This window comes from Ahaetulla prasina, chromosome 2, assembly GCF_028640845.1.
Source record: "Ahaetulla prasina isolate Xishuangbanna chromosome 2, ASM2864084v1, whole genome shotgun sequence".
Classification (NCBI taxonomy): domain Eukaryota; kingdom Metazoa; phylum Chordata; class Lepidosauria; order Squamata; family Colubridae; genus Ahaetulla; species Ahaetulla prasina.
The window spans coordinates 176658995-176682233 of NC_080540.1; the positions used below are offsets into that span (position 1 = coordinate 176658995).

Below are 23239 nucleotides of genomic sequence, written 5' to 3' on the forward strand. Positions count from 1 at the left end.
CCACCATGCAATGCAGCATTGAAGGATTAAACAAGATATGGTGCATGCATGCATGTGATATGTAAGTTGTCTTATTACTGTACCAGGTGCTGGGGTTGGAGAACTTGAGGTAATCATCCAAGATCCCACTGGCAAGAAAGGAACAGTTGAGCAGCAACTGGAAGACAAAGGCAATAGCACATATCGCTGCTCCTACAAGCCCACTTTGGAGGGCACTTACACCATCTACATTACCTTTGGCGGGATTCCCATCCCTCGCAGCCCATACACAGTCACTGTGGGACAAGGTGAGTCTTCTGGACTTCACAGTGGGCCTTATTGTCCTTATTATCACTCACTCTGCTTGGGTTCTTCTTTCTGGCCAGAAGAGGGTAAAGCTCTACTCTATGCTAACCTCTGTCCTCTCCTTTCTGCCTACCTTCTCCTATGCTGGCCAGCTCTCCTCTCTTCTGTCCTCTCTTCTTTGAAGAGCCATCTCCTTGGATCTCTGCTGACCCTCATCTCCTCCCAGCTGCTGCGCGCCTGGACCCAGGGCTAATGGTATTTCATATGGCAAACGAGGGTGGAGGAAATGTGACAGAAGTGCATGTCGGTTGTGTCTGTGGGGCAGCCTATAACTTTAAAATCCCATTCCCTTATTTTCATGTGGGCACCCAGCATATTAATGATGGAAAGAATCTGTATATTTAGGTAGTGGAATGCTGTCTGTTTCTAGAGAATTGCACCCTACTGAACTCTTGTTTCTCCTTGTTTCTTTTGTTGCTGCTGCTGCAGCATGCAACCCCAATGCTTGCCGAGCGGTGGGTCGAGGCCTGCAACCCAAGGGGGTCCGAGTAAAAGAAACGGCAGACTTCAAGGTGTACACTAAGGGCGCTGGCAGTGGTGAGCTCAAGGTCACAATCAAAGGCCCAAGTAAGTCCCCTAGATGTATTGTGGGTTTGCATTTTACAAGAGTGGGATTTTTTTTTAGGGGGCGGGGTGGAGTTAGATTCTATATCAGGGGCCTCCAAGCTTGGCAACTTTAAGACTTGTGGACTTCAACTCCCAGAATTCCTCAGTCAGCAAAGCTGAGGAATTCTGGGAGTTAAAGTCCACAAGTCTTAAAGTTGCCAAGTTTGGAGGCCCCTGTTCTATAGAAACAAACCGGTTTGATTTCATCCTGTGTTTAGTGTTAGCTCCCAATTTCCCAGTGTTCAAAGTCATGCTGGAGCTGTTTTTGTTCAAAGAGTTGTACTTTCATGTCTCTTTGGTTGATGTTTGGTATTAATCGCTATGAATTAGCTAATAAGTGGCCACAACGGAACTATAAGTAGTTCTCGACCTAGAACAGTTCATTTAGTGACCGTTCAAAGTTATATCACTGAAAAAAGTAAAGAAAAAAGTGACATGACCATTTTTCACACTTACTATTGCAGTAAGACCCCATGGTCACGTGATCAAAATTCAGATGCTTGGCAATGACTCATGTTTATGATGGTTGCTGTATCCTGGGGTCATGTAATCAGCTTTTGCGACCTTCTGACAAGTCAATGGGGAAACTAGATTCACTTAATTTAACTAGTGTTACTAATTTAACAAGTGCATGATTCCCTTAATAACTGTGGCAAGAAAAGTCGTTAAATGGGCCAAAACTCACTTAAGAAATGTTTCACTTAGCAACAGAAATTTTGGGCTCAATTGTGGACGTAAGTCAAGGACTTACCTGTACTGCACAGAGTTGTTGCCCATGAAACTAATTAGATGAGAATCTGTTGTGTTTTGCTGTTGATGTTTGATAGGTATATAAGGTTTCTGGTTCTGACCTAGGCTTTCAATTTCTGTGTCTAATAGGCTCTGTTTTCTAACATGGTAGGCTAGTATATACAAAATAGAGGAATAAACTTTATATCCTGAAAGAATGGCTGACAGAAGCTTAATTCATTCGTCTCTTGTCTGGTGCCATCCTGACATTGGGCATTAATTCTAGGGATCATAGTTCTCTCCTAGCACGTCTGGAAGGCCCAAAGGAGAGGAAACTAATTCTTTATCCTTTGTAAGTAGAGCATCCCTTTGAAACACACCTCCTGGCGTGATACTTCTAATCCTGAAATGTCTCAAAATTAGTGAGCCAGCTTGGACCCAATAAACAAAAGAGAAAATGTCTAATATCAACATATTCTCACCTTAAGCAGGTCTGAGCCTGGCCATTGCGTGTTATTGAGTGGGTGCAAAGGATAGACATGGACTTATTATGAAAGAGATCCAGTGAGGGCAAAATTTAGATTTTGGAGAATGAAGTAAGATGTAACAACTGGGCATTACTAGTTGAAGTATGTTTCTTGAGATGGTTTCTTTTTTTCTTTCTTTCTTTCTATTTTTTTGGTCATTAATACCCAGTCTCAATAAATGCATACAACTCTTCTAAAACTAGATTGTCAAGGAGCCTCATTTTTTTTGCCTATGGACATGTTAAATTCTCCGGCCTTCTAAAAGGCAAGTGTAATTGGCCTGCGTGTTGGAGATATGCGGGATTTGACAGCAGTAGCCCTCCTTTCAAACCTCAAACAGGGTTGGGCAACTCTGCCTAAGGCAACCTTAAAAAGCCTGAGTCAGGAAGATAAAAATCTTGAGAGCGTGGCTGCTTCAGTTTATTCCCTTGGGGGCTCCTACCTACAAAGATCACAAAGATACATTGGGGAATGTTAATGACATTGGGAATTTTGCTGTTGCCATATAGTAAGATTACACTCAAGCTCGAAGGTGAGCTGGGCCAGGCCTGTTTGATCCAGGCCAATTTGTGAGGCTGAAGAAACTGAAGAAACTTCAGTTTCTGTGGTAAGAAAATAAGGCTATTTAATGAAAACGCCTGTTCAGCATTGAAAGACAGGATGGGTTTTATGCTCAGCAGTCTCACCTCTTCTATTCGGGTGAGAAGACCCCATAAAAAAGGTGCCAGAATAGGATCCACACCTCACATGGCATCTGTCGGGACTCTGTATAAATGGAGCATAGTATCCTCCCCTCAGTGTGACTGCGGGGTCCCATGTCAAACTGCAGATTACATCGTCACCAACTGTAAGCTGGCGGCAGATACCAGTCCAGAATCTGATTTTTTAAAATATAAACAATGCTGTGCTCCAATGGTTAGATGGCCTAGACATTGGTGTTTCAACATAGATGTTCTGACATTTATATTTTGTTGGGTCTTACTAATCTAGTTGAAATATTCATTTATATTGCTAGTCCGTGTATGTTATACCATATGCTAAATAAATAAGAATAAGATGATAGCACTGCTCAATGACAATTTGTAATACAGATAGTCCTTGACTTATGAACATAATTGAGACTGGAATTACAGTTGCAGTGGTGGTCATTAAGCACCAAATAATTACTTTTTTTTGGAACAGTTGTTAAGCTAATGCTTAATGAGTCTGTTTTCCCCAACGGACATTTTTTGCCAGAAACTGGAAACTAGCAAAAAATGCCAGAAAAATTGCTGTCCCATGACCATGGGACACTGTAAACAGCTGTAAATGTGAACTGGTTGCCAAGCATCTAAAATGCGATTGTGTGACCATTGGGGGCGGTGGAGCGCAGCCCAAAAATAGTACGCAGTTCTGAGGGAAGGCGCATTGTAATTTTACATAGTTACTAAGTAACTGGACATTAAGTGATGACTACCTGAATGCTTCCTTCTTTTACATTCCACTCTTTCCCAAGAAATGTGAAGGTTTAATTTCAGGTTAAACTTGAGAAAGGCCTGGTCAGTTGTCAAGGCAACTCAATCAACTTCATGGTCGCATGGGCATTCAGATTCAAACCTCCAAGTACTATATTGGGCTTGTTCCTATGCAGTGTGCAAGAAGCTGCGGGTTTGTATTTCATGTCCTGGGATACATGCATGAGGTTCATATGAGTAGTTTGCAACTGTAAATATTATTGTTTCTTGGATATTGTTTTTCCCCTTACACAAAGGTGAGTTTAGTTGCCGTGATCAGGGATCTGACCCAAAGCATTGTCAAATTCTCTCCCTCCTCCAAAATCAAATTTATAAGATTTGATCAAATTTATAGGATAGAAAAATCCATAAATGCTTCTCACTTTCTACAAAAAACCCATAATAAGACCTTGGGGATTTTTTCCCACCCAGTCACTACAAATTAGCTATCTGAGGAAGTTGCCTCATTGTGACTGGCTGGCTTGATTTGATCATTGTAATAGTCTCTCTCTCTCTCTCTCTCTTTCTTTGCAGAAGGATTAGAAGAACGTATCAAGCAGAAGGACCTGGGTGATGGAGTATATGGTTTTGAATACTACCCAACCGTACCTGGCAATTATACTGTCACAATAACTTGGGGAGGGCAGCACATCCCCCGCAGGTGAGATGGAGGGCAAAACCCAGATAGGGGCAAGAAAGATACGGCTATTATTGAAGAGTGTCTGTTCAGGCCCCTGAGACTATGGAGAAGAAAGGTTTAAAGTACTGTGATACACAACTGGGCCAAACAGGGTATGGAAGGTTGCTTATATAGAACATAAGCATGATTTAGGTGAAGATACTTGGCGTGTAAGTAGTGTTCAGTTTTGGAATTTGCTGGCCAAACTGAGGCAAATAGAAGAATTCAGTAATTTTCTTGTTCTACATCTTGATGGAAGATTGTGATAGATAAGTTTCCACTGAGAGTATCAGTAGTGCAAGTCTGAACAAGCAGCATTCAGGTGCATTGAGCTTTAGTTCCCAGAAAGGAGAAGTCTGGCTGGGGAAGACCATGATAGGGTCTCTTTACAAGGGTAACTATTACTGAAGCAGAACATAAAACTTTACCTCTTAACTTGTAGCCCGTTTGAGGTGAGAGTTGGGACAGAATGCACAAACCAGAAGGTGCGAGCCTGGGGGCCAGGTTTGGAAGGAGGTGTCGTGGGCAAGTCAGCGGATTTTGTAGTAGAAGCCATTGGGGACGATGTTGGCACATTAGGTAAGTGGTCTTCTATCTTGCATTTCCATGTTCATGCAATTTATATAATTTATATCCTTCCACTTCCCACAAGTGCCTCTGGGTAGTTTATAAGGATTAAAAACCCTAATGCATCCCTAATCTGGGGAGTCCATCCAAATGTCTGTTGAGAACTTTCTTCCCTTGTAGGGAAAAGGAACTAATTTGGCCTGTTTTCCCAGTAACAGTTTCTTTTTCTCATCCAGCCCGCACCATAGTTTTGCCCAATTCAGTCTCTTCAACAGGCACATTTGGATAATTTCAATATTGGGGGCTGTCATCTTAAATTACTCTACATATGGAGTTACCTTGAGGATGGTTGATTTTCATGAGAATCACAGCTGCTCTATAAAGAATTCTGTGGGCTGCTAGAGTCTGTCTGGACATGACTTAAAATGTTATACATCATCTCTTTAAAATATCTTTGCACGGAGGCCAGACTCTTTTTGAAGAACTGTCTCTACCCTTATACTTGCGCACTAGTTGAGGTAATCCATGGCCCTACTGGATGTTATATCCTTTGGCGGGAAGAGTGGCTATCAAAACTGGCATTTTGCAGTGCTGCTGATGTGGGGATCTCTCCCCTGACGAAGCCTCCGTGTGAGAAGGGTGTTTAATACATTTAATACATCACTGCCACTGGCCCCAGAATAATACATTTGGAGTTTTTATACTGACATGATGACCTTTTTAGTAGCTTCTTAGCCGTAGAGGAAAAGGGTTATTATGTTTTTGTCTATGATCTGTCTTTCCTTTATTTAGAGATTGTTTATAAAATCCATTTTTTATGAACAGATCATATGGATAAAGGTTGTTTCTGTTCAGAGGTTGGGAACTGTTTGCTTATCCACAGATATTTTTCCCTAAGGACTGCCTGTGTGTGTGTGTGTGTGTGTGTGTGTGTGTTTAGAGCAGGGCCGTCATGATGACATCATGTGACGTATCCTTATCGGGACTTTTTTCCCCTTCTCTCAACCAGCTGTGGGCAGCACGTGAGGCATCCAACCTGTGGGCCAGGAGTTTGACATCGCTGCTGTTGAGAACGATTCTTTACCTTTCCAATTTTTACTCCATCCTTTGCCTCTTTCTCCCCCTTACTCCTCCTCCCACCTCTCCCTCACCTGTCTGTCCTGCCTTATTTACATGGAATTATCCAATTAACCCTTTAATTTGCAGTAAATGCTTTTACTGCAAAGCATTTCATTTCATCACAATCCCTTTTAAGGACAGGAGGCCTGTAGCATTTTTTTTTTGTCATTAGTTTATAGGTGATTTTGAGCATCTTGGTTTGTATGATCCAACTTTTCCCAACCTTACGGTTTTCTAGGCATGTTGCATTTCAGTGCTGTTTTGAAATTAGAGAAATCTTAGCCTAAAACACCTGGAAGGGAACAGAGGGATGGCTGGATTAGTAGCAGAGAATCACATGAAATATGCTATCTTCAGAACATTGTTCCTTGTATGCGTTGCTTGCTGTTCAAAAGTGGTATAAATCAGTGGTGGAATTCAATTTTTTTTACTACTGGTTCTGTGGGCGTGGCTTGGTGGGCGTGATGTGGCTCGGTGGGCATGGCAAGGGAAGGATACTGCAAAATCCCCATTCCCTCCCCACTCCTGGGGGAAGGATATTGCAAAATCTCCATTCCCATCCCCCTCTGGGGCCAGCTAGAGATGGTATTTGCCGGTTCTCCAAACTACTCAAAATTTCCACTACCAGTTCTCCAGAACCTGCTGAATTTCACCCCTGGTCTAAATGATCTTCCTTCTGTATTCTGTGTAAGTGCCTGATTCATTCTCTCTCTCTTCCTTGAAGGCTTCTCAGTGGAGGGTCCCTCACAGGCAAAGATCGAGTGTGATGACAAGGGTGATGGCTCCTGCGATGTGCGCTACTGGCCCCAGGAGCCAGGGGAATATGCAGTCCATGTGCTCTGCAACAATGAAGACATCAAACTCAGTCCCTTCATGGCAGAAATCAAGGCTGCTCCCAAGGACTTCTACCCTGAGAAGGCAAGTACCCCTTTGCTGGAGAGGTGTGCTCACATGTTTGTTTTTATTTTTTGTTTTTTTGTGTATCCTGGCTTTAGTTTTGTGTGCAGATGCTTCTTGGTAGGAGAACGGTTAATAGTCATTTGGCCATCTGTGTCTGGGTGGGGTGGGTGGGTTTCAGATCATGTCTTTAAGAAGGTCTTTTTAAAGCTGTGTCTGTGTGTAAGGTTCAAAGCTATTGTTTCCTTGGGAAAATAGTATAAGTCAAGGTTTCTTGCTATCATGATTGGGGAAATCTGCAAAGGGAATTTTGAGCAGGTCTCCCAAATGAAAACGAAATGGAAGGTCTTTTGTGCCAATTGTTCAAGACTTTATGCAGATTTAATTCTGGTTCTCTGGCGGATCCTACCTTCTAAAAATCTCTTAGCAAAATTGATTGACTTTTTTGGGGGGGGGGTTGTCTTGTGATAGTCAGCAGAGATTTTTCAGTTGACAATTCTCTTCCAACTCCTTTCAAGGTAAAAGCACATGGCCCAGGCCTAGAGAAGACTGGTGTTGCAGTCAACAAGCCTGCAGAGTTCACAGTTGATGCAAGGAGCGGTGGAAAGGCACCTCTCAAGGTGCAAGTACAGGTGAGATCAGCAATGGGCACAGGATTCTCCTTTGCTATAAGACGCTTTCCCCAACCTGGTGTCTAACTGGTGTATCTGTCTAGATTGGGATTTTAACTCTTGGACATGAGTGGGAAGTATAAGGAATTGAGCACTATTTGGGAATTCTGCCTCTGTTAGCCCCAGTGCATCTGGAGGGCACCTGCTTAGAAAGTTGCTCTAAGGGAATTGGAGAAGTGATGGGGAAAGTGAAGGAATTGTGGTGAAAGACATTGGCCTGCAGAAAGATTATTTTTGATTTCTCTATCTCAGGACTCTGAAGGATCGCCGGTAGATGTCTCCGTGAAGGACAACGGCAATGGCACCTATAACTGTTCCTACGTGCCCAAAAAGCCAATGAAGCATACAGCGATGGTGTCGTGGGGAGGAGTCAATATTCCCAACAGCCCTTACAGGGTTAGTGTTCCTTGCAGTAGCAAGCAAAATTATTAGGGCAAAATGGGACTTCCATTTATCTTGGCCCCAGGAAGCAAAAGCCTGCCCAGAATGCCCGACAAAAATCTCTGAATCCAGATATGTCTTTTCACTAGTAGGTTTCCTTCCCAAACAACAACAGTAGCGACTACTTTATTATTATGATCAGTCAATCAGATGTTTAGACTGGATTTGACATTTTGTCCACCCATTGAGTCCTTCCCAAGGGCCTGGGATAGACAGATGTTGTTTAATAATATAAAAGGTATCATCACAGGATGTAAGCTGTTTTAAGTAAAGCTGCCCTTTGCAATTGACTGATGGAGATTTTGTCAGTGCCGATGATGTTCAGGTGCTATTACAGATGTTTTGGAATTGTACCCAGTATTACTATTGGTACTGCCTTTGCTTTCTATTTGCCACTCTTTGTATTTTGTGATTTTGTCCAGTTCTTTCTCTTCTCTTCTGCTGCCGCCAAGTATGGCAAAGTCCACTATCCAGACATTTTTTGTCTGTCTTACCAACAGTTGTTAAGTCTGAGGTATTGTATGGCAGATGCTTCCGTGTTTGAATTCTAAAGCCCCAGAGCTTTAGCTTCTTTATTTTCTATTACTTTGTCTATTTTGTGGTTTCACCATTTCTTGCTTACAGGCAAATAGTATTTCTTGCAAATATTCCAACACACCCTTGTTGCTACGGTACTTTGTCAATGCTGTTGTTTGTAATGAGTTGACATGATCTTGTATTGATTGTGCATGGCTGTCCACCATGTCTTCATTTGCTATATGTTGCTGTCTTTTCAATTCTGGCTTTATATGCATTATTATACATAGCAATATGAAATCATAGCTGCCAGTTCTTTAGCTGGTATCGTCCTTCATGTGCATTAAAAATTTTCCCAAGAACCTAGGAGATCACATTGCATCAGGATATGTGTGTGGATCCAAGTACTTGGCAATATGCACATTTTCTAAGTATCGTCCAAGTTTCTTTGGTATGGCACCTAATGTCCTGATAACCACTGGGACTTCCACAGTTGGTTTTGCCAAAATCTTTCAAATTCATTTTTCAGATATTGATACTTTTGAGTTCTTCAATTCTTTGTCTTCTATTCTACTATCCCCTGATATTGCCACCTCAATTATCCACCCCTTTCTTTGTTTTAAGGACAATTAAATCTGGTGTGTTATGCGCCAGGACTTAATCGGTTTGTATTCCGAAAATCTCGCAATATTTTAACTGGTACATTTTCAACCACCCTTTTCTATTTGTCCAATTTTTTACCACCGGTGCATAATTTTTATGGATATTCCAGTGAATTGTTTTGGCAATTGTGTTGGGTCATTGTTTATAATCACTTTGTGGATTTTCATCCATGAGCTGAGTATCTGATGTACACTTTCTTCTGCTTCTTTGCATAGTCTGCACTTTGAACCATTTAGTGATTTTCCCCCACCCCCAGTTTTGGTCTTGGTTGCATTGGTACAAATAGCTTGCTCTTGAGTAGTCAAAATAAAACCTTCCATTTCTATTTTTTAAATGTTCCAGTCATAAGCCATAGTTATTATTTAGATGTAATATAATCACCCAATGCAGTGAAATTTGGGGCATGGAATAGAAAGCAGTTTTCCCTTGTGAACAAATCTTTTTTTCAGCTGCAACATGGCTTGACTCCTGTTGACTTTTAAGACAGAACCTCATCACCAGCACTAAAGAAGTTACCTTCTTGTTTTGATGACTCTAGGAACTTTTCTAAGATACATATTCCAATTCGGGCAGAGCACTTAACTTCTCCCGCCTCTCCAGCCCCAAGTTCAAAGACAGAATTTTGCATTCTTGTGTCTCTAGGTAAATATTGGAGCTGGCAGCCATCCCAACAAAGTGAAAGTGTATGGTCCTGGTGTGGCGAAGACGGGCTTAAAGGCTCATGAACCGACCTACTTTACAGTGGATTGCACAGAAGCTGGGCAGGGTGAGTTGAGCCCTTTCTATTCTATCCTTGATGCCTCGGAATGTCTGGCATTGCTGGAATGGAGGAAGAGGAGGAGTGGGCCTCCCCCGTCTCCAGCCCACCCCACCTTCCAGTCCAGTGTAAGCCAGACAGAGAGTTAGCTCTGAGAAGCTAGCTGTTGTGTTGTGGGACACGACACACTAGCCTTCTGAAGTACACCAACCTTGGTCTGTTTAAGCGTTGGGGGAGGGGGGGGACATTTCAGGCTCATTCTTAATTGGGGAACCAAGAATAAATGCTTGTGTTGTAAATTGCTCTAAGAAGCACTTAATGCTGAAGGGCAGCACGTAAAAAATGACTTTTGTTTCCTGCTCCCCCTCCCTTTCTCCTTCTGGCAGCCAAGGGGAACAAAAGACAAGGCTGTGCAATCTTTCTAGCCTTTTCATTTAGACTGGCTTCTCCACTTCTGATGCCCAGTTCTGAAGCCTTTTGTATCCTAACCGCTGCTGTCCATTGCCTTGTTTGTGTTGAGAAGGTTGCGTCTTTGGAATCCCTTTAATTAGCTTTTCCCTCCCCTGCTGCCTCCCGTGGTTAGGCATCTCACAAAATCGGTGATGAAAGTAAGAGAGGGGAGAGAGAAAGTGGTGCTGCTTCAGATGTTGCCAAGATGTAGCTCCCATCAGCTCCAGCCACCATGGCCAACCATTGATACAATGGGATTTAATCCCATAGCATCTGGAAGACGGTTTCCAAAATTTCCAAATGGACAAGCACCCCATGGCTGGAAAATGCTTGCACTTTCTCACTGCTAAATTTTAAGTGCAGTGGACTACAGAGGTAGAGCAGTGCCTAACTTGTATTCTGTGGCAGACGGTGACTAAACTTCCTCCCCAATTGCTTGGCATGATGCCTTAATTGTGCTGCTCTGTTCGTACTGTACCGTGTGTCCTTGAACAAGTTACAGAAAGGAATTAGCAATCAAGAGAAGCCATTGTGGCCTTGCTTTCCCATGCCCTAGAGAACTTTGCTATTCTATTTGGATTTCTTCTGAAACGATAAGGATGTAGAGGTAGATTATAAAAAGTATCCTGAATTTAATGCACCCTTCAGGCGTGGATCGATGCCCTGCATCTTTGCCTTTGTTTTACCATCATGGCCATTCCAGAAAAGATCAGAATGGCCCATTGGAGAAATGATCCTCCTCAACTAAACTTTTAGAGTTTAGTTTAGAAGATTGAAGCTGGAGGTTGATAGACTTCAGAGGCTGCACTGTATGGGGACATCTTGGCCCACTTTCGGGATTTGGGTCACAATTGCAGGCGCAGGTTTTAATAGCGCACTTAGATGCCTCTCATTGACTTGTCTCTTCTTAAAGGTGATGTGAGCATTGGCATCAAGTGTGCCCCTGGTGTGGTGGGTCCAGCTGAGGCTGACATCGATTTTGATATTATTCGGAATGATAATGACACCTTCACAGTCAAGTATACCCCCCGGGGTGCTGGAAGCTACACAATCATGGTGCTGTTTGCTGACCAGGTGAGGCCATTTCTCAGAGGAAGCCCTGCAAAATTGGGGGATGTGTGAGAGAATTGCCTTGAGATCGCTCTCGTTTTCACCTGCTTCCTCTTCATCTAGGCCACTCCCACCAGCCCCATCAGAATCAAAGTGGAACCCTCGCACGACGCCAGCAAAGTCAAAGCCGAGGGACCTGGCCTCAACAGGAGTGGTGAGTTGGGGATATGCTTTGCAAGAGGCTGTATGTTACAAATGGGAGCCGGGAATTTAGAAGTTGTGTCTGGAACTCCTGATCCAGCAACCTGAAGAAGGAACAGAACTCAATCCTATTGAATGTGGATAAAAACAAAGGGCTTTGTAAATATTGGAATTAAGCAGCAATGTCCCGGACAAGCTTTTAACTTATTTTGATAAGATGCATAATTTCCTTGTCTGTGCTTGGGTGAGCTTCCTGAGGTTCTCATGCAGCCATTAGTACAACCCAACTGCAATATTGAAATGGTTCAAGGAAGGTGGGTGCCAGTTTTAGAATGAATTTTAATCTTGTGACCTTAAAATCAATTTATCATATAACACAACCGCCCAAAGTGCCTGGGAAAAATAAACTGGAAGTTCTTAGTACATAAAGCAGAACGCATGCTTACCAGCCTGGGAAGTTTGCCTGCCCTTCTGAAAGTTTCTCCTACTTCCTCAGGTGTGGAAATGGGGAAGCCAACTCACTTCACAGTTAACACCAAGCCCGCTGGCAAAGCCAAGCTGGATGTGCAGTTCACAGGCCCAGCCAAGGGAGACGCCGTAAGAGACTCTGAAATAATTGATCACCACGATAACACCTATACTGTCAGATATACCCCTGTGCAGCAGGTAAGTTATGAGAAGGAGAAGGTGATTTTCTGAGATACGTCTGAAATATGGTGTAAAATATGTTGTTAAATAGCAAACTACTAGAGACTTTGTACAGATTTACCATCTTAGGAAAGCAAGGCTTTTGATCGATATCTTGCTAGTCAGCCAGGATGGGGGGGGGGGGAGATGGGGATGGGACTTGGCAGCCTTGCACCCTTCTTTCCTTAAATAAGTAACTCCTGGGGAAGCAGCTTCTGGGAAGGCTAGATCAGGGTCTCCAACCTTGGTAACTTTAAGCCTTTGCTGGCTGGAGAATTCTGGGAGTTGAAGTCCACTAGGCTTAAAGTTGCCAAGGTTGGAGACCCCTGGTCTAGATTGAAAGTCAGTAGTAAAGATGGGGGGCCCGTAGAAGGGGAAGAATGAATGGCAGGCTAGGGTGCCTATACACACAGTGATAGTGTACCTCTTGTATTTCAGGGTAACCTTGGAGTAAATGTAACATACGGTGGAGACCACATCCCCAAAAGTCCTTTCAACGTGGGAGTAGCTCCCACCCTGGACCTCAGCAAGATCAAGATCTCGGGGCTTGGAGACAGTATGTATCCCAGTAGCTTCAATTCTTTGCTTGCTTTTGCCTCCTAATCACAGAAGAAGGGTGCTGAGTAACATAAAAGCACACTCTCTGATTGCTGTGATATTTATTTTTTTTTAATTGGGCAATTCTCAATTTCTGGAAATGTTGTTAACTGCATTTGGCTAACATATTTTTTTAGCTGCTGTAGAAGGTGGACATTTGTTGTTTCTTTTTTTAAAAGGAAAAATACAATGATTTTTCAGAACGTCTAATTCTGTTGCCCATAGAGCATGGATGAAAATTGCAGCTCACAACATCTGGAGGGCTTTGGGTTGCACATCCATTTTTAGATCATGCCTGAATTGAGAGTGCAATAAAAAGCCAGTGTGCACAGCTGTCTAGCATCTGCTAACAGTTGTGTTTTGGGACTGAACCAAGAAGCCTGCTTGTTCCAGCTTTCTGTCAGGACCAGATGGCCTCTGGGAAGTTTGCATAGGACATGCTTCAAATGACAAAATAGAACCTAGTATATTTATGGCTTAAATAAAGTTGCAGTTCTGCTAGAATATAGACTGTGGGTGCCCAATCATCCTTGGGGTTTTGCCATCAGTGAAAGCTTGAGACTCTCAAGGCCAAATTATATTACACAAAATTGTGGCCAACAGGTTTAGCTCAACTATTTCTCTGGTACATACACCCCTCATCTGTCAGTCTCCATCAGATTTATCCTGAACTGTGATGGTGATTTCCATCCTAGCCATCCAACTCCTTGCTTGTGACCAATCCAGGGTTGTGAACCTTCTCTTAAAATATATTGGACACAGTGTTGAATTGTATGGGTGAATTGAACACAATTGTGATAATGGGCAGCATCAAGTTCCATTATTACCCCTTCACCTTCCACCAGTTACACTGTGTTTGTTCATGCATGTTCAACGGGGCGCCAACCCCTGGGCCCCTACCGGGCTTTGAGCTGTTCGGAACTGGGCCGTGGAAGTGGCGGGCAAGTATGTGCACCCACATCCCTACTGGCGCAAGCAACAGGCATCCACGCATGCATTTGCGCAAGTGGCATACATGCCCAGCGCTTGCACAAATGGAGCTGTGCGTGCATGTGCCTCCTGCTTGCCCAGAATCATCCCCTTTCCTTTCCCCCCCGCCCCCCGGCCACAAAACCGGAAAGGTTGGGGAACTCTGATGTGCAACATGACTGTATATCCAAACAATTTGCGTCCTTCTGGGTCTGTTCACTATCAATGTAAGTTTGAATTGGGATGACTCCTAGCCCAAAGCAAAACTCTATATCCTCATACACATTGATTACAGTTTCCAGCCCGCCCCCTCCCTCAGCTATACTTCCAGTGTTTCATGGGGTGATGGAAAACATACTTAAAGAACAGGCATGTCTTTAGAAACCTCCCTAGTGGTTCCTGAATAAAACTTTTCCCTTCCTGGACATTTGCCAGGGCAAAATGGCTGGAAGCACTCCAAGGCTGCCTTGTTGTTTTTTTTCCCAGGAAATATTAGTCATGCCAACAATATAATTCTCCCCCTCAGCTTAATTCTAGCTGCAAAGTACAGTCACCTTACCCCGTGCCTTGGTATAACAGAGGCATATCTGAATGAGTACCTAGGAAAAGAAGTTTTACCTCAGATGTCTTGGCAAAGCATTTTGTAAAGGATAGGAGATTTGTAGGTGGAATCCTCTCTTCATTCTGGGGGAAATGGGGCAAAAGATGTCCTATCAGTTCCAGATTTGATCTTCATAGATGTGCATTTGGTTCTTGCAGAAGTGGAAGTGGGCAAAGACCAGGAGTTCACTGTTAAATCCAAAGGTGCTGGAGGCCAAGGCAAGGTGGCTGCCAAAATCACAGGCCCATCCAGTAAGCCTGTGCCCTGCAAGGTAGAGCCAGGCTTGAGCTCAGACAACAGCGTGGTGAAGTTCATTCCACGAGAAGAAGGACCCTACGAAGTGGATGTCACCTATGATGGTGTCCCTGTCCCGGGCAGTCCCTTCCCTGTGGAGGCAGTACCTCCCACCAATCCATCCAAGGTAAGAGTCCCAGTTCTCGAGGGATGCCTTGGAAAACGTTGTCCATTCTCTCCTTCTCAATTAAAGCACTCCTGTTCTGCTAAATTAGATTATATAGTCTTGCCCTAATTCAGCCAAGAGAATTCTGGTTAGGGAATACGATCCTCGGTGTCAAGGGATCACACCAGGGGTGAAATGCTCCCGGTTCGGACCAGATCACCTGATCCGGTAGCGATGGCGGCGGGTGGTTCGGAGAACCGGTAGCAAAAATCTCTGTCCCCACCCCACCCCACGCCCAGCTGAGCCACGCGATCATCAGAGGGTTTTTTTTTTTACTTTTAAAAGCATTTTTTCTTCAGCTGAAAAAATGCCTTTAAAAGTAAAAAAAAAAAGCCTCAGATGATTGCGTGGCTCAGCTGGAATCATCAGAGGCTTTTAAAAGCATTTTTTTACAACCTCTTCAGCTGAAGAGGTAGAAAAAATGCTCTTAAAAGTAAAAAAAAAAAAAGTTGGCCATGCCCACCTAGTCACATTCCCCCCCCAAGCCACACCCACAGAACCGGTAGTAACAAATTTTACGTTTCACCACTGGATCACACCCTATTGATTGCCGTGAGCCATTCCTAGGTAAGGCAAAGGGATTCAAATGAGTAAACGTCTGTCTAGTTCTGTGAGTGAGTAGGTCACATATTGGAGAGGCAGCTGTAATGTGATAAACGATCATTTGGAGGTTCGGCCAGTGCTTGAATCTCACCGTATGTGAGTGGAGTCGCTGGGTCAATTCACAGAAAAGGTCTCATGGATTTCTAATTTCTAGAGAAGAAAATCTTGTCTCCAGAACATTTAGCTTTGATATTTAGCTGCCCAAGTAGTAGTAGTGACTCAAAATGTAGTTTGGAGAGTAGATGGAGACTTAGAGGCTCCCCCTGCTCACTACAGTGACCACCTTCAGATGTGAGGAATGTGTGTCCCTGCAAATGTTGCTCCATTACAGCTCATATAGGGGCCGGTTTAGCTCTGCCTGGTAAGGCCTGTTATTAAGAACACAAAGCCTGCAATTACTGCAGGTTCGAGCCCGGCCCAAGGTTGACTCAGCCTTCCATCCTTTATAAGGTAGGTAAAATGAGGACCCAGATTGTTGGGGGGGCAATAAGTTGACTTTGTAAATATATACAAATAGAATGAGACTATTGCCCTATACATTGTAAGCCGCCCTGAGTCTTCGGAGAAGGGCGGGGTATAAATGTAAAACAAACAAACAAACAAACAAATCATGCTACTCCCACCCAGCGTGGTGAGTGGGGAGAGATGCTGCCCGGAGTTTGATACAAGATGGGTAGTTATATAAATGTTTCAAATAAATAAATTACTGCAGCAACAACATGCAAAATGTCACAGCTCAGATTTATATTATACAAATTATAAGTAATAAAGTATTTATCTCTCGCTTGATTGTAGTATAGCAGCAATGGATTGACTTTGGAAGGGGATACAGTGCAATGTTTCGTGGGGGTTTTTGAAGAAGATTTTGCTTATGAATTAAGTCAACTTCTCTTCCCTTACCCTCCCCTCCAGGTGAAGGCCTATGGACCAGGCTTAAAGGGCGGCTTGGCTGGCATTCCTGCTCCTTTTACCATTGATACCAAGGGAGCTGGGAACGGAGGCCTTGGCCTGACCGTGGAAGGCCCCTGCGAGGCCAAGATAGAATGCCTGGACAATGGAGATGGCACTTGTTCAGTCTCCTACTTGCCCACGGAACCAGGGGAGTACAACATCAATATCCTCTTTGCGGACACCCATGTGCCAGGCTCTCCTTTCAAAGCCCAAGTGGTGCCTGGCTTCGATCCATCCAAAGTGAAGTGCTCCGGACCAGGGCTGGAGCATGCCACCGTGGGGCAGGCAGGAGAGTTCAGCGTGGATTGCTCTAGTGCTGGAAGCGCTGAGCTCACCATTGAGATCATCTCTGAAAGTGGCACACAGGCCGAAGTCCACGTGCGGGACAATGGCGATGGCACTTACACCATCACTTACATCCCACTCTGCCCTGGTATCTACACCATCACCATTAAATACGGGGGGCAGCCTGTACCCAACTTCCCCAGTAAGCTGAACGTGGAACCAGCAGTGGATACATCTGGCGTTAAAGTCTATGGTCCTGGAGTAGAAGGCAAAGGTAAGAATGACAGGAGATAATCACTGGAACTCAAGATACTGAGTTGTTGTCCATCGATTAAGGACAAAATAGAGAATCTCCTGAATGTGTCCCCTGAATGTGTCCTCTGGCAGAATAAAGGTTAACAACAACAATTGGGACTGGAATTTCTATCGCTAAGGGATGTGATCCCAAAGTGCAACATTACATAACCGTGTTATTTAGTGGTGGTCACCATTTACTACTTCCTATCGGCTTCCCCACTGACTGCTTATGAGATGCTGGCAGTGAAGGTCGCAAACAGTGACCACATGACTATGGGATGTTGCAGTGTCGTAATTGCAAGCCAGTCACTGAGCATCTGGATCACAATTACGTGACCATGGGGACGTTGCCATGGCCAGAACTTAGAGGACTAGTTGTAAATACTATTTGTTCAGTGTCATTGTAAGTTTGAATTGTTTCTGGGTATTTAGTTAATTGAGGACTACCTATAAAAGCAATGCTTGAGCAACACTTAGGTTTTCTGCCTCTGTTTTTGGGGGGACTAATCCTGTTTCTTGCATACATAGAGAAGGGTATCAGGGAGCTTTAGCTGTTTTCCTAAAACATATTCACAGCAGTGGTGGGTTTCAAAAAATTTTTACTACCAGTTCTGTGGGTGTGGCTTGGTGGGTGTGGCTTGGTGGGCATTGCAGGGGAAGTAAAATCTCCATTCCCACCCCACTCTGGGGGAAGGTTACTGCAAAATCCCCATTTCCTCCCAATCAGCTGGGACTTGGGAGGCAGAGAATAGATGTGGGGGGGGCGGGGGGGCAGTCAGAATGTTTACTACCGGTTCTCTGAACTGTTCAAACTCAAAATTTACGCTTCCGGTTCTCCAGAACTGGTCAGAATCTGCTGAAACCCATCTCTGATTCACAACCATATAGATGAGGAACTAAAATGCATGATGTATATGTACTTGTTGCTAGTTACACAGGGTGTTGGCAAGTCCTTTTAAATAAGCCCTGGGCTTTATTATAAGAGAACTTGAGAATGTACTGAAAAGTTGGCAGATGAGGATGAAAGCTGGCTGTGTCGGAACCCTCTATCCCTGGTGTTTCCTGGCTGCAGGATTAGTTTTCCTCATTATTATTATGCCTTCAAGTAGGTCTTGACTGCTGGAAACTGCCTAGACTGGTCCTTGCAGTTTTCAAGGAAAGATTTTTGGAACTGGGTTGCCCTTGCCTGATTCCTAGGGCTGAGAGAGAGTGACTGGCCCAAGGTCACCCAGTTCGTTCATGCCTAATATGGAACTACAATTCTGAATCTCCCAGTTTCTAACCTGGTCCCTTTAACTATTATGCCAAACTGACTCTCAGCCGCAGGATAATGATGATTAATGATTTTGTTTAATGAGAAACAGGACAGGCTGAGGATGACATTTTTTTTATTATTTGCATTTATATCCCGCCCTTCTCCGAAGACTCAAGGCGGCTTACACTATGTTAGCAATAGTCTTCATTCTATTTATATATTTATATACAAAGTCAACTTATTGCCCCCCAACAATCTGGGTCATCATTTTACCTACCTTATAAAGGATAGAAGGCTGAGTCAACCTTGGGCCTGGTGGGACTAGAACCTGCAGTAATTGCAGGCAGCTGCTATTAATAACATTCTCAGTTTAATAACATTCTCAGTTTCAGTTTGGATCCATGAGTACTAACTTAAAATTACTTACCTAGCGGTGCTGATGTCACAAGAGATCCAAAGTGTTCATAAAATCAGATGCAAGGGAAGTGAAGTTTGGGCAGGCAGGTTAGAGCAGAGGTCTCCAACCTTGGCAACTTTAAGCCTGGTGGACTTCAACTCCCAGAATCCCCCAGCCAGCAAAGCTGGCTGGGGAATTCTGGGAGTTGAAGTCCACCAGGCTTAAAGTTGCCAAGGTTGGAGACCTCTGGGTTAGAGAGTCTAAGGCAGGGGTGTCAAACTCTTGTAGTCACAACGGCGTCACGTGACATATCAGGACTTTTTCCCGCTTCTCTGAACCAGCCGTGGGCGTGACGCATCCAGCCCACGGACCGCGAGTTTGACAGCCCTGGTCTAAGGCCTTCCTTATTGATGCTGCTGGTGCTCTCTCCAGGTGTATTCCGTGAAGCCACAACAGAGTTCAATGTGGATGCCCGAGCCTTGACTAAGTCCGGGGGCCCTCACATCAAAACCAGAGTATCCAACCCTTCAGGAAACCTTACCGAGAGCTATGTGCGTGACAATGGCGATGGTACCTACAATGTGGAGTACACACCCTATGAAGATGGTGAGTTAGGGAAAAGAGTGATATAAGGATATTGGAGAGGTCTTGGTTGACATGGATTGGGGCAGAAGGAACTAGTTCTTCTGAGATTTTTTTGGTCCACTGTCCCTGCAAGCCTGCTGCTTTTTTTTAAAGAAGATGAGAGGATGCCATAGTATGTAGGAATAATTTTGGGAGACAGGAGGAAGAATCTCAGCCTAGACAAGAGTCTGATGATTGGATTCTGAGTCTGAAGGAGCAGCGGAGGTAGAGAGAACATCTCAGAAGGGATGTTCCTTCTTAGTTTTCAGGAGTAAAGGAGGGGAAAAGTACTTTCAGGCTTGCAAGATTCTGTCATTGAAATCCTAGAATAAAGGGCAGTGTTAAGACTCTCAACTTCTTGCCTGGGCTACCTCAAAGAGCCAACATAGGGTGTGTTTGTGTTAGATGAAGAAGTGCGTCCAGTTGTTTAACCTCCCAAGGTGCTTAGGAGGAGCATAACCTTCCATATAATCTTTCTTGTCTCCCTCTAGGTGTCCACTCAGTTGATGTGACTTATGATGGCAGCCCTGTCCCAAGTAGCCCTTTCCATGTACCGGTAACTGAAGGTTGTAACCCTGCAAGGGTGAGAGTGCATGGGCCCGGCATCCAAAGTGGGACTACTAACAAGCCCAATAAATTCACAGTGGAGACGAGGTAAACATTAGAAAGCAAGAATGCAGCAGTATTTGAAAAGGAGGAATGAACAAGAGTAGCTCTTATAGTATTGGCTGGTTACTTTTACCCATCTTTCAAAAAGGCATATATTAAAGTTGATCAAGAATATATATATATTTGTTGCATCTAGCCTTTCAGTGGAACGTTGCTGAGGGAGGGAGCGGGGAGGGGAGGAAAGGCAGGCACTGAGGGAGTCAAATTAATGAAGTACAGATAGCACCATCACTTCCCTCCTGTATTTTGCGATTTGCAAAATTTTCCCCCTGTAATCACACTAAAAAATTACAGTTTGGCATCAGTTTTTGGATTTGCTCTGGGAGCCATACCAAAGGCTTTGGGGCGCTCTATATGGTGCTAGAACTCGGACTGTACACTCTTCAAATAAACCGCCTACTTTGATGCTTCCCCTTGAGATTATTGCAAAGCATTTTAGCCTAAGATACAAGCTTGTGGTAGGTTTTGGTAGGCTCTGAAGTACATACCGTTGCCGAGAAGACAAGTAATAAAGCCATTAGAGGTAGCCCTAAGTAGGCTTTAGGGCTTTAAACAGAAGTGCAGGGCTATATAGTTGAAATCCAAGTAAAATATAGCTACATCCTTCAGGTGTCCATGATTTCTGACTTTGTAAACTTTACAAGTACATTGGCTCCAAACTGGAACATAGAAAGTAATATAGTCTTACTGAAATGTTTTAACTTTTAGATTCCTTTTCTCTCTCTCTTTCTCTCATAGCAGCTGCAATTCCCCATAATGGAAGGCTTGGTTCAAAGCTTAGGGCCCTCTTTGGAATGCATGACCCAATTGTTCCTTCTTTCTGCTACAGGGGTGCTGGTACTGGTGGCCTGGGCCTAGCAGTTGAAGGTCCCTCTGAAGCAAAAATGTCCTGCACTGACAACAAAGATGGCAGCTGTTCCGTGGAGTACATCCCCTATGAGCCTGGCACCTACAACCTTAATGTCACATACGGTGGCCACCAAGTGCCGGGTATGAGCTGGATGTAGTGATATTAGGCTGGTGATGGCAGTGCTGATTAGAAGTTAGAATTTGGTAGCTGAACTGGCTTGGTGGTGGCAATCCCTCAAGATTTCAACTGGTCACCTATCTGGGCCATGAGTGCAACATAGCTTAAATGCTATTAACAACTCATCATAGTCACTAGCTTGGCAGTTTTTTAGGCTATGATCAGCCTAGGTTGGGGAAATGATTCCAAGATAGAAGATTGGTTTGCCGTTTTATAGGATGATACAATAACAGTATTTGAGTAGGGGTCTTCCCCTCTTGAAGCCTTATGTACCTACAGAGTAGTAGTCTCTCTATGGAGGAGGACACTCAGTCTCTTTGAGTCTGGTTGGATGATTCTGGTATAAAGAAAGAGGAAGACACTTTCCTTGCAATATGGGCAGAAAGATAGTGACGAGTTTGATGATGGAAGAGGCAGCCAGGCCTCCTCGTTCTCCATTCTGGGCATGTAGTTTCCATTGGACAAAGAAGCCTTATAGGCCTATCCAGCCTTTGGCCTAAAGATTATTGCCTCATTATTTATTACATTTATATCCACCTGCTTCTCTGGGAGCTGAAGAACAACTTGTGTGGAATCTAATTTTATTAATTAGATTAATTTTATTTGTACAATAACAATCCCGTGAGGTACATTAGATTGAAAAACAGTGGTTGGCCCAGTGTTTATGGCTGAACCGGGGACTTGGCTCCAGACTCCCCCAATTCAGAACCTCAATCTCTGCACTGCACCACTGGTTTCCCATCATTTCTATAGGTATAAGCCACTACGATGGAATGGGTAGTCTTGACCAAAAGGTTAACGACATGGATGTCTTCAGCTTGGTTGCTTCTGAAAAGAGGAGCCCATAAGTTGTGTTTAAGTTTTGGAGCACTTCAGCTGCTCTTATCTAAGCAATAATTACCAAACCAGGAAGGGTGGAGCAGGAGATTCTAACTCCCGGCATAGGATCGGGTGGGTATAGTGGGGTGTCCTGGGCTGAATACAAGGCATCTGTCCAAGCTATTTGTAATATCTTGATGCTCGTCACTAGTAGCAGGTATTGTCACCCTATGGCTGGGACCTGTTCAGAGTCATCCAATTGGTTGGTCACTCGCTAACGCTCACATTTCCCAAGCTTCCTTAAAGGCCAGAGAGATAAGCAGAAAGGATAGCAGAGAAGCTGTGAAAATAAGGGTTACAAATGTGTCTCTTTCACAGTAAGCAATGGATGGCGAGAAATCAAATAATCTTTTTTAAGAACTACAGGAAGCTTACTCCAAGTTGCAGTTCCTTGACTCTGATTATGCTTCTTTCTTCTCTGTAGGAAGCCCATTCAAAGTCCCTGTGCATGATGTGGTGGATTCATCCAAGGTAAAATGTTCAGGCCCTGGCCTCACTCCTGGTGTCGTCAGAGCCAATGTTCCCCAGTCCTTTACAGTGGACACCAGCAAGGCAGGTGTGGCACCCCTCGAGGTGAAAGTTCAAGGTCCAAAGGGTAAGTAAATCTGTACCTGACTGGACAAATGGTATCTCCTTTGAGCTTGGTTCATCCCTCACCTCTTGTCCTTGTCCTACAGGAGTTGTTGAACCTGTAGATGTAGTGGATAATGCTGATGGTACTCAGACTGCAAGTTACGTACCAAGTCGTGAAGGACCATATAGCATTGCTGTGCGCTATGGAGATGATGAGGTGCCTCACAGGTAGGAATGGATTGGTTTGAGGCCAAAGAACAAAAGCCTCTGTGGCAGAAGAAGTTGTGTAGCATTTGGGATACCTTACATGGTGGTTTCCTGCATTACTCTTACTCTAGGGTGACATAGTGAACGGTGTGTGAGCAGTCATTTTTGAGGCCTTCAACCATGAAGAAAGGGCAGACCTGGTGGTAACAAAATGTCAACTGGGTTTTATTCCATAGTAACAGAACTTGCAGAAAATAGAAATTGCCTAGTTAGCAATTCTGTAAGAGTCACTAGGATGTTTGCTTGAGCTAACGCCCAATATTCCTCATTACCTTGGTTTTTAACATGAGAGAAAAGACAAAAAAGCCTGTACCATCCATCTTTCTAAGGGCAGAAGATACTCAGGGGAATACCTCCCCTGTTTATAGTCTGTAGAGATTCTTAGTC

The 23239-nt window shown here is 43.9% G+C and overlaps 1 protein-coding gene across 5 annotated transcripts in view; it reads left to right on the forward strand.

Moving 5' to 3' along the window:
• The window catches only part of FLNA (filamin A), an 88957-nt gene that overhangs the window by 34135 nt on the left and 31583 nt on the right, over nucleotides 1-23239 (forward strand). For 4 of the 5 annotated variants that reach the window (XM_058166491.1, XM_058166493.1, XM_058166492.1 and 1 more), the window contains exons 9-27: nucleotides 87-287; nucleotides 775-912; nucleotides 4235-4361; nucleotides 4822-4958; nucleotides 6790-6983; nucleotides 7481-7594; nucleotides 7886-8029; nucleotides 9896-10019; nucleotides 11374-11534; nucleotides 11634-11724; nucleotides 12208-12377; nucleotides 12837-12954; nucleotides 14724-14986; nucleotides 16541-17138; nucleotides 19246-19419; nucleotides 19929-20091; nucleotides 20936-21096; nucleotides 22437-22607; nucleotides 22690-22813. In XM_058166491.1, the coding sequence (XP_058022474.1) occupies nucleotides 87-287; nucleotides 775-912; nucleotides 4235-4361; nucleotides 4822-4958; nucleotides 6790-6983; nucleotides 7481-7594; nucleotides 7886-8029; nucleotides 9896-10019; nucleotides 11374-11534; nucleotides 11634-11724; nucleotides 12208-12377; nucleotides 12837-12954; nucleotides 14724-14986; nucleotides 16541-17138; nucleotides 19246-19419; nucleotides 19929-20091; nucleotides 20936-21096; nucleotides 22437-22607; nucleotides 22690-22813 (3373 nt within the window). The remainder of the gene's footprint in view (nucleotides 1-86; nucleotides 288-774; nucleotides 913-4234; nucleotides 4362-4821; nucleotides 4959-6789; nucleotides 6984-7480; nucleotides 7595-7885; nucleotides 8030-9895; nucleotides 10020-11373; nucleotides 11535-11633; nucleotides 11725-12207; nucleotides 12378-12836; nucleotides 12955-14723; nucleotides 14987-16540; nucleotides 17139-19245; nucleotides 19420-19928; nucleotides 20092-20935; nucleotides 21097-22436; nucleotides 22608-22689; nucleotides 22814-23239) is intronic. The other variant, XM_058166497.1, reaches the window with a different exon arrangement.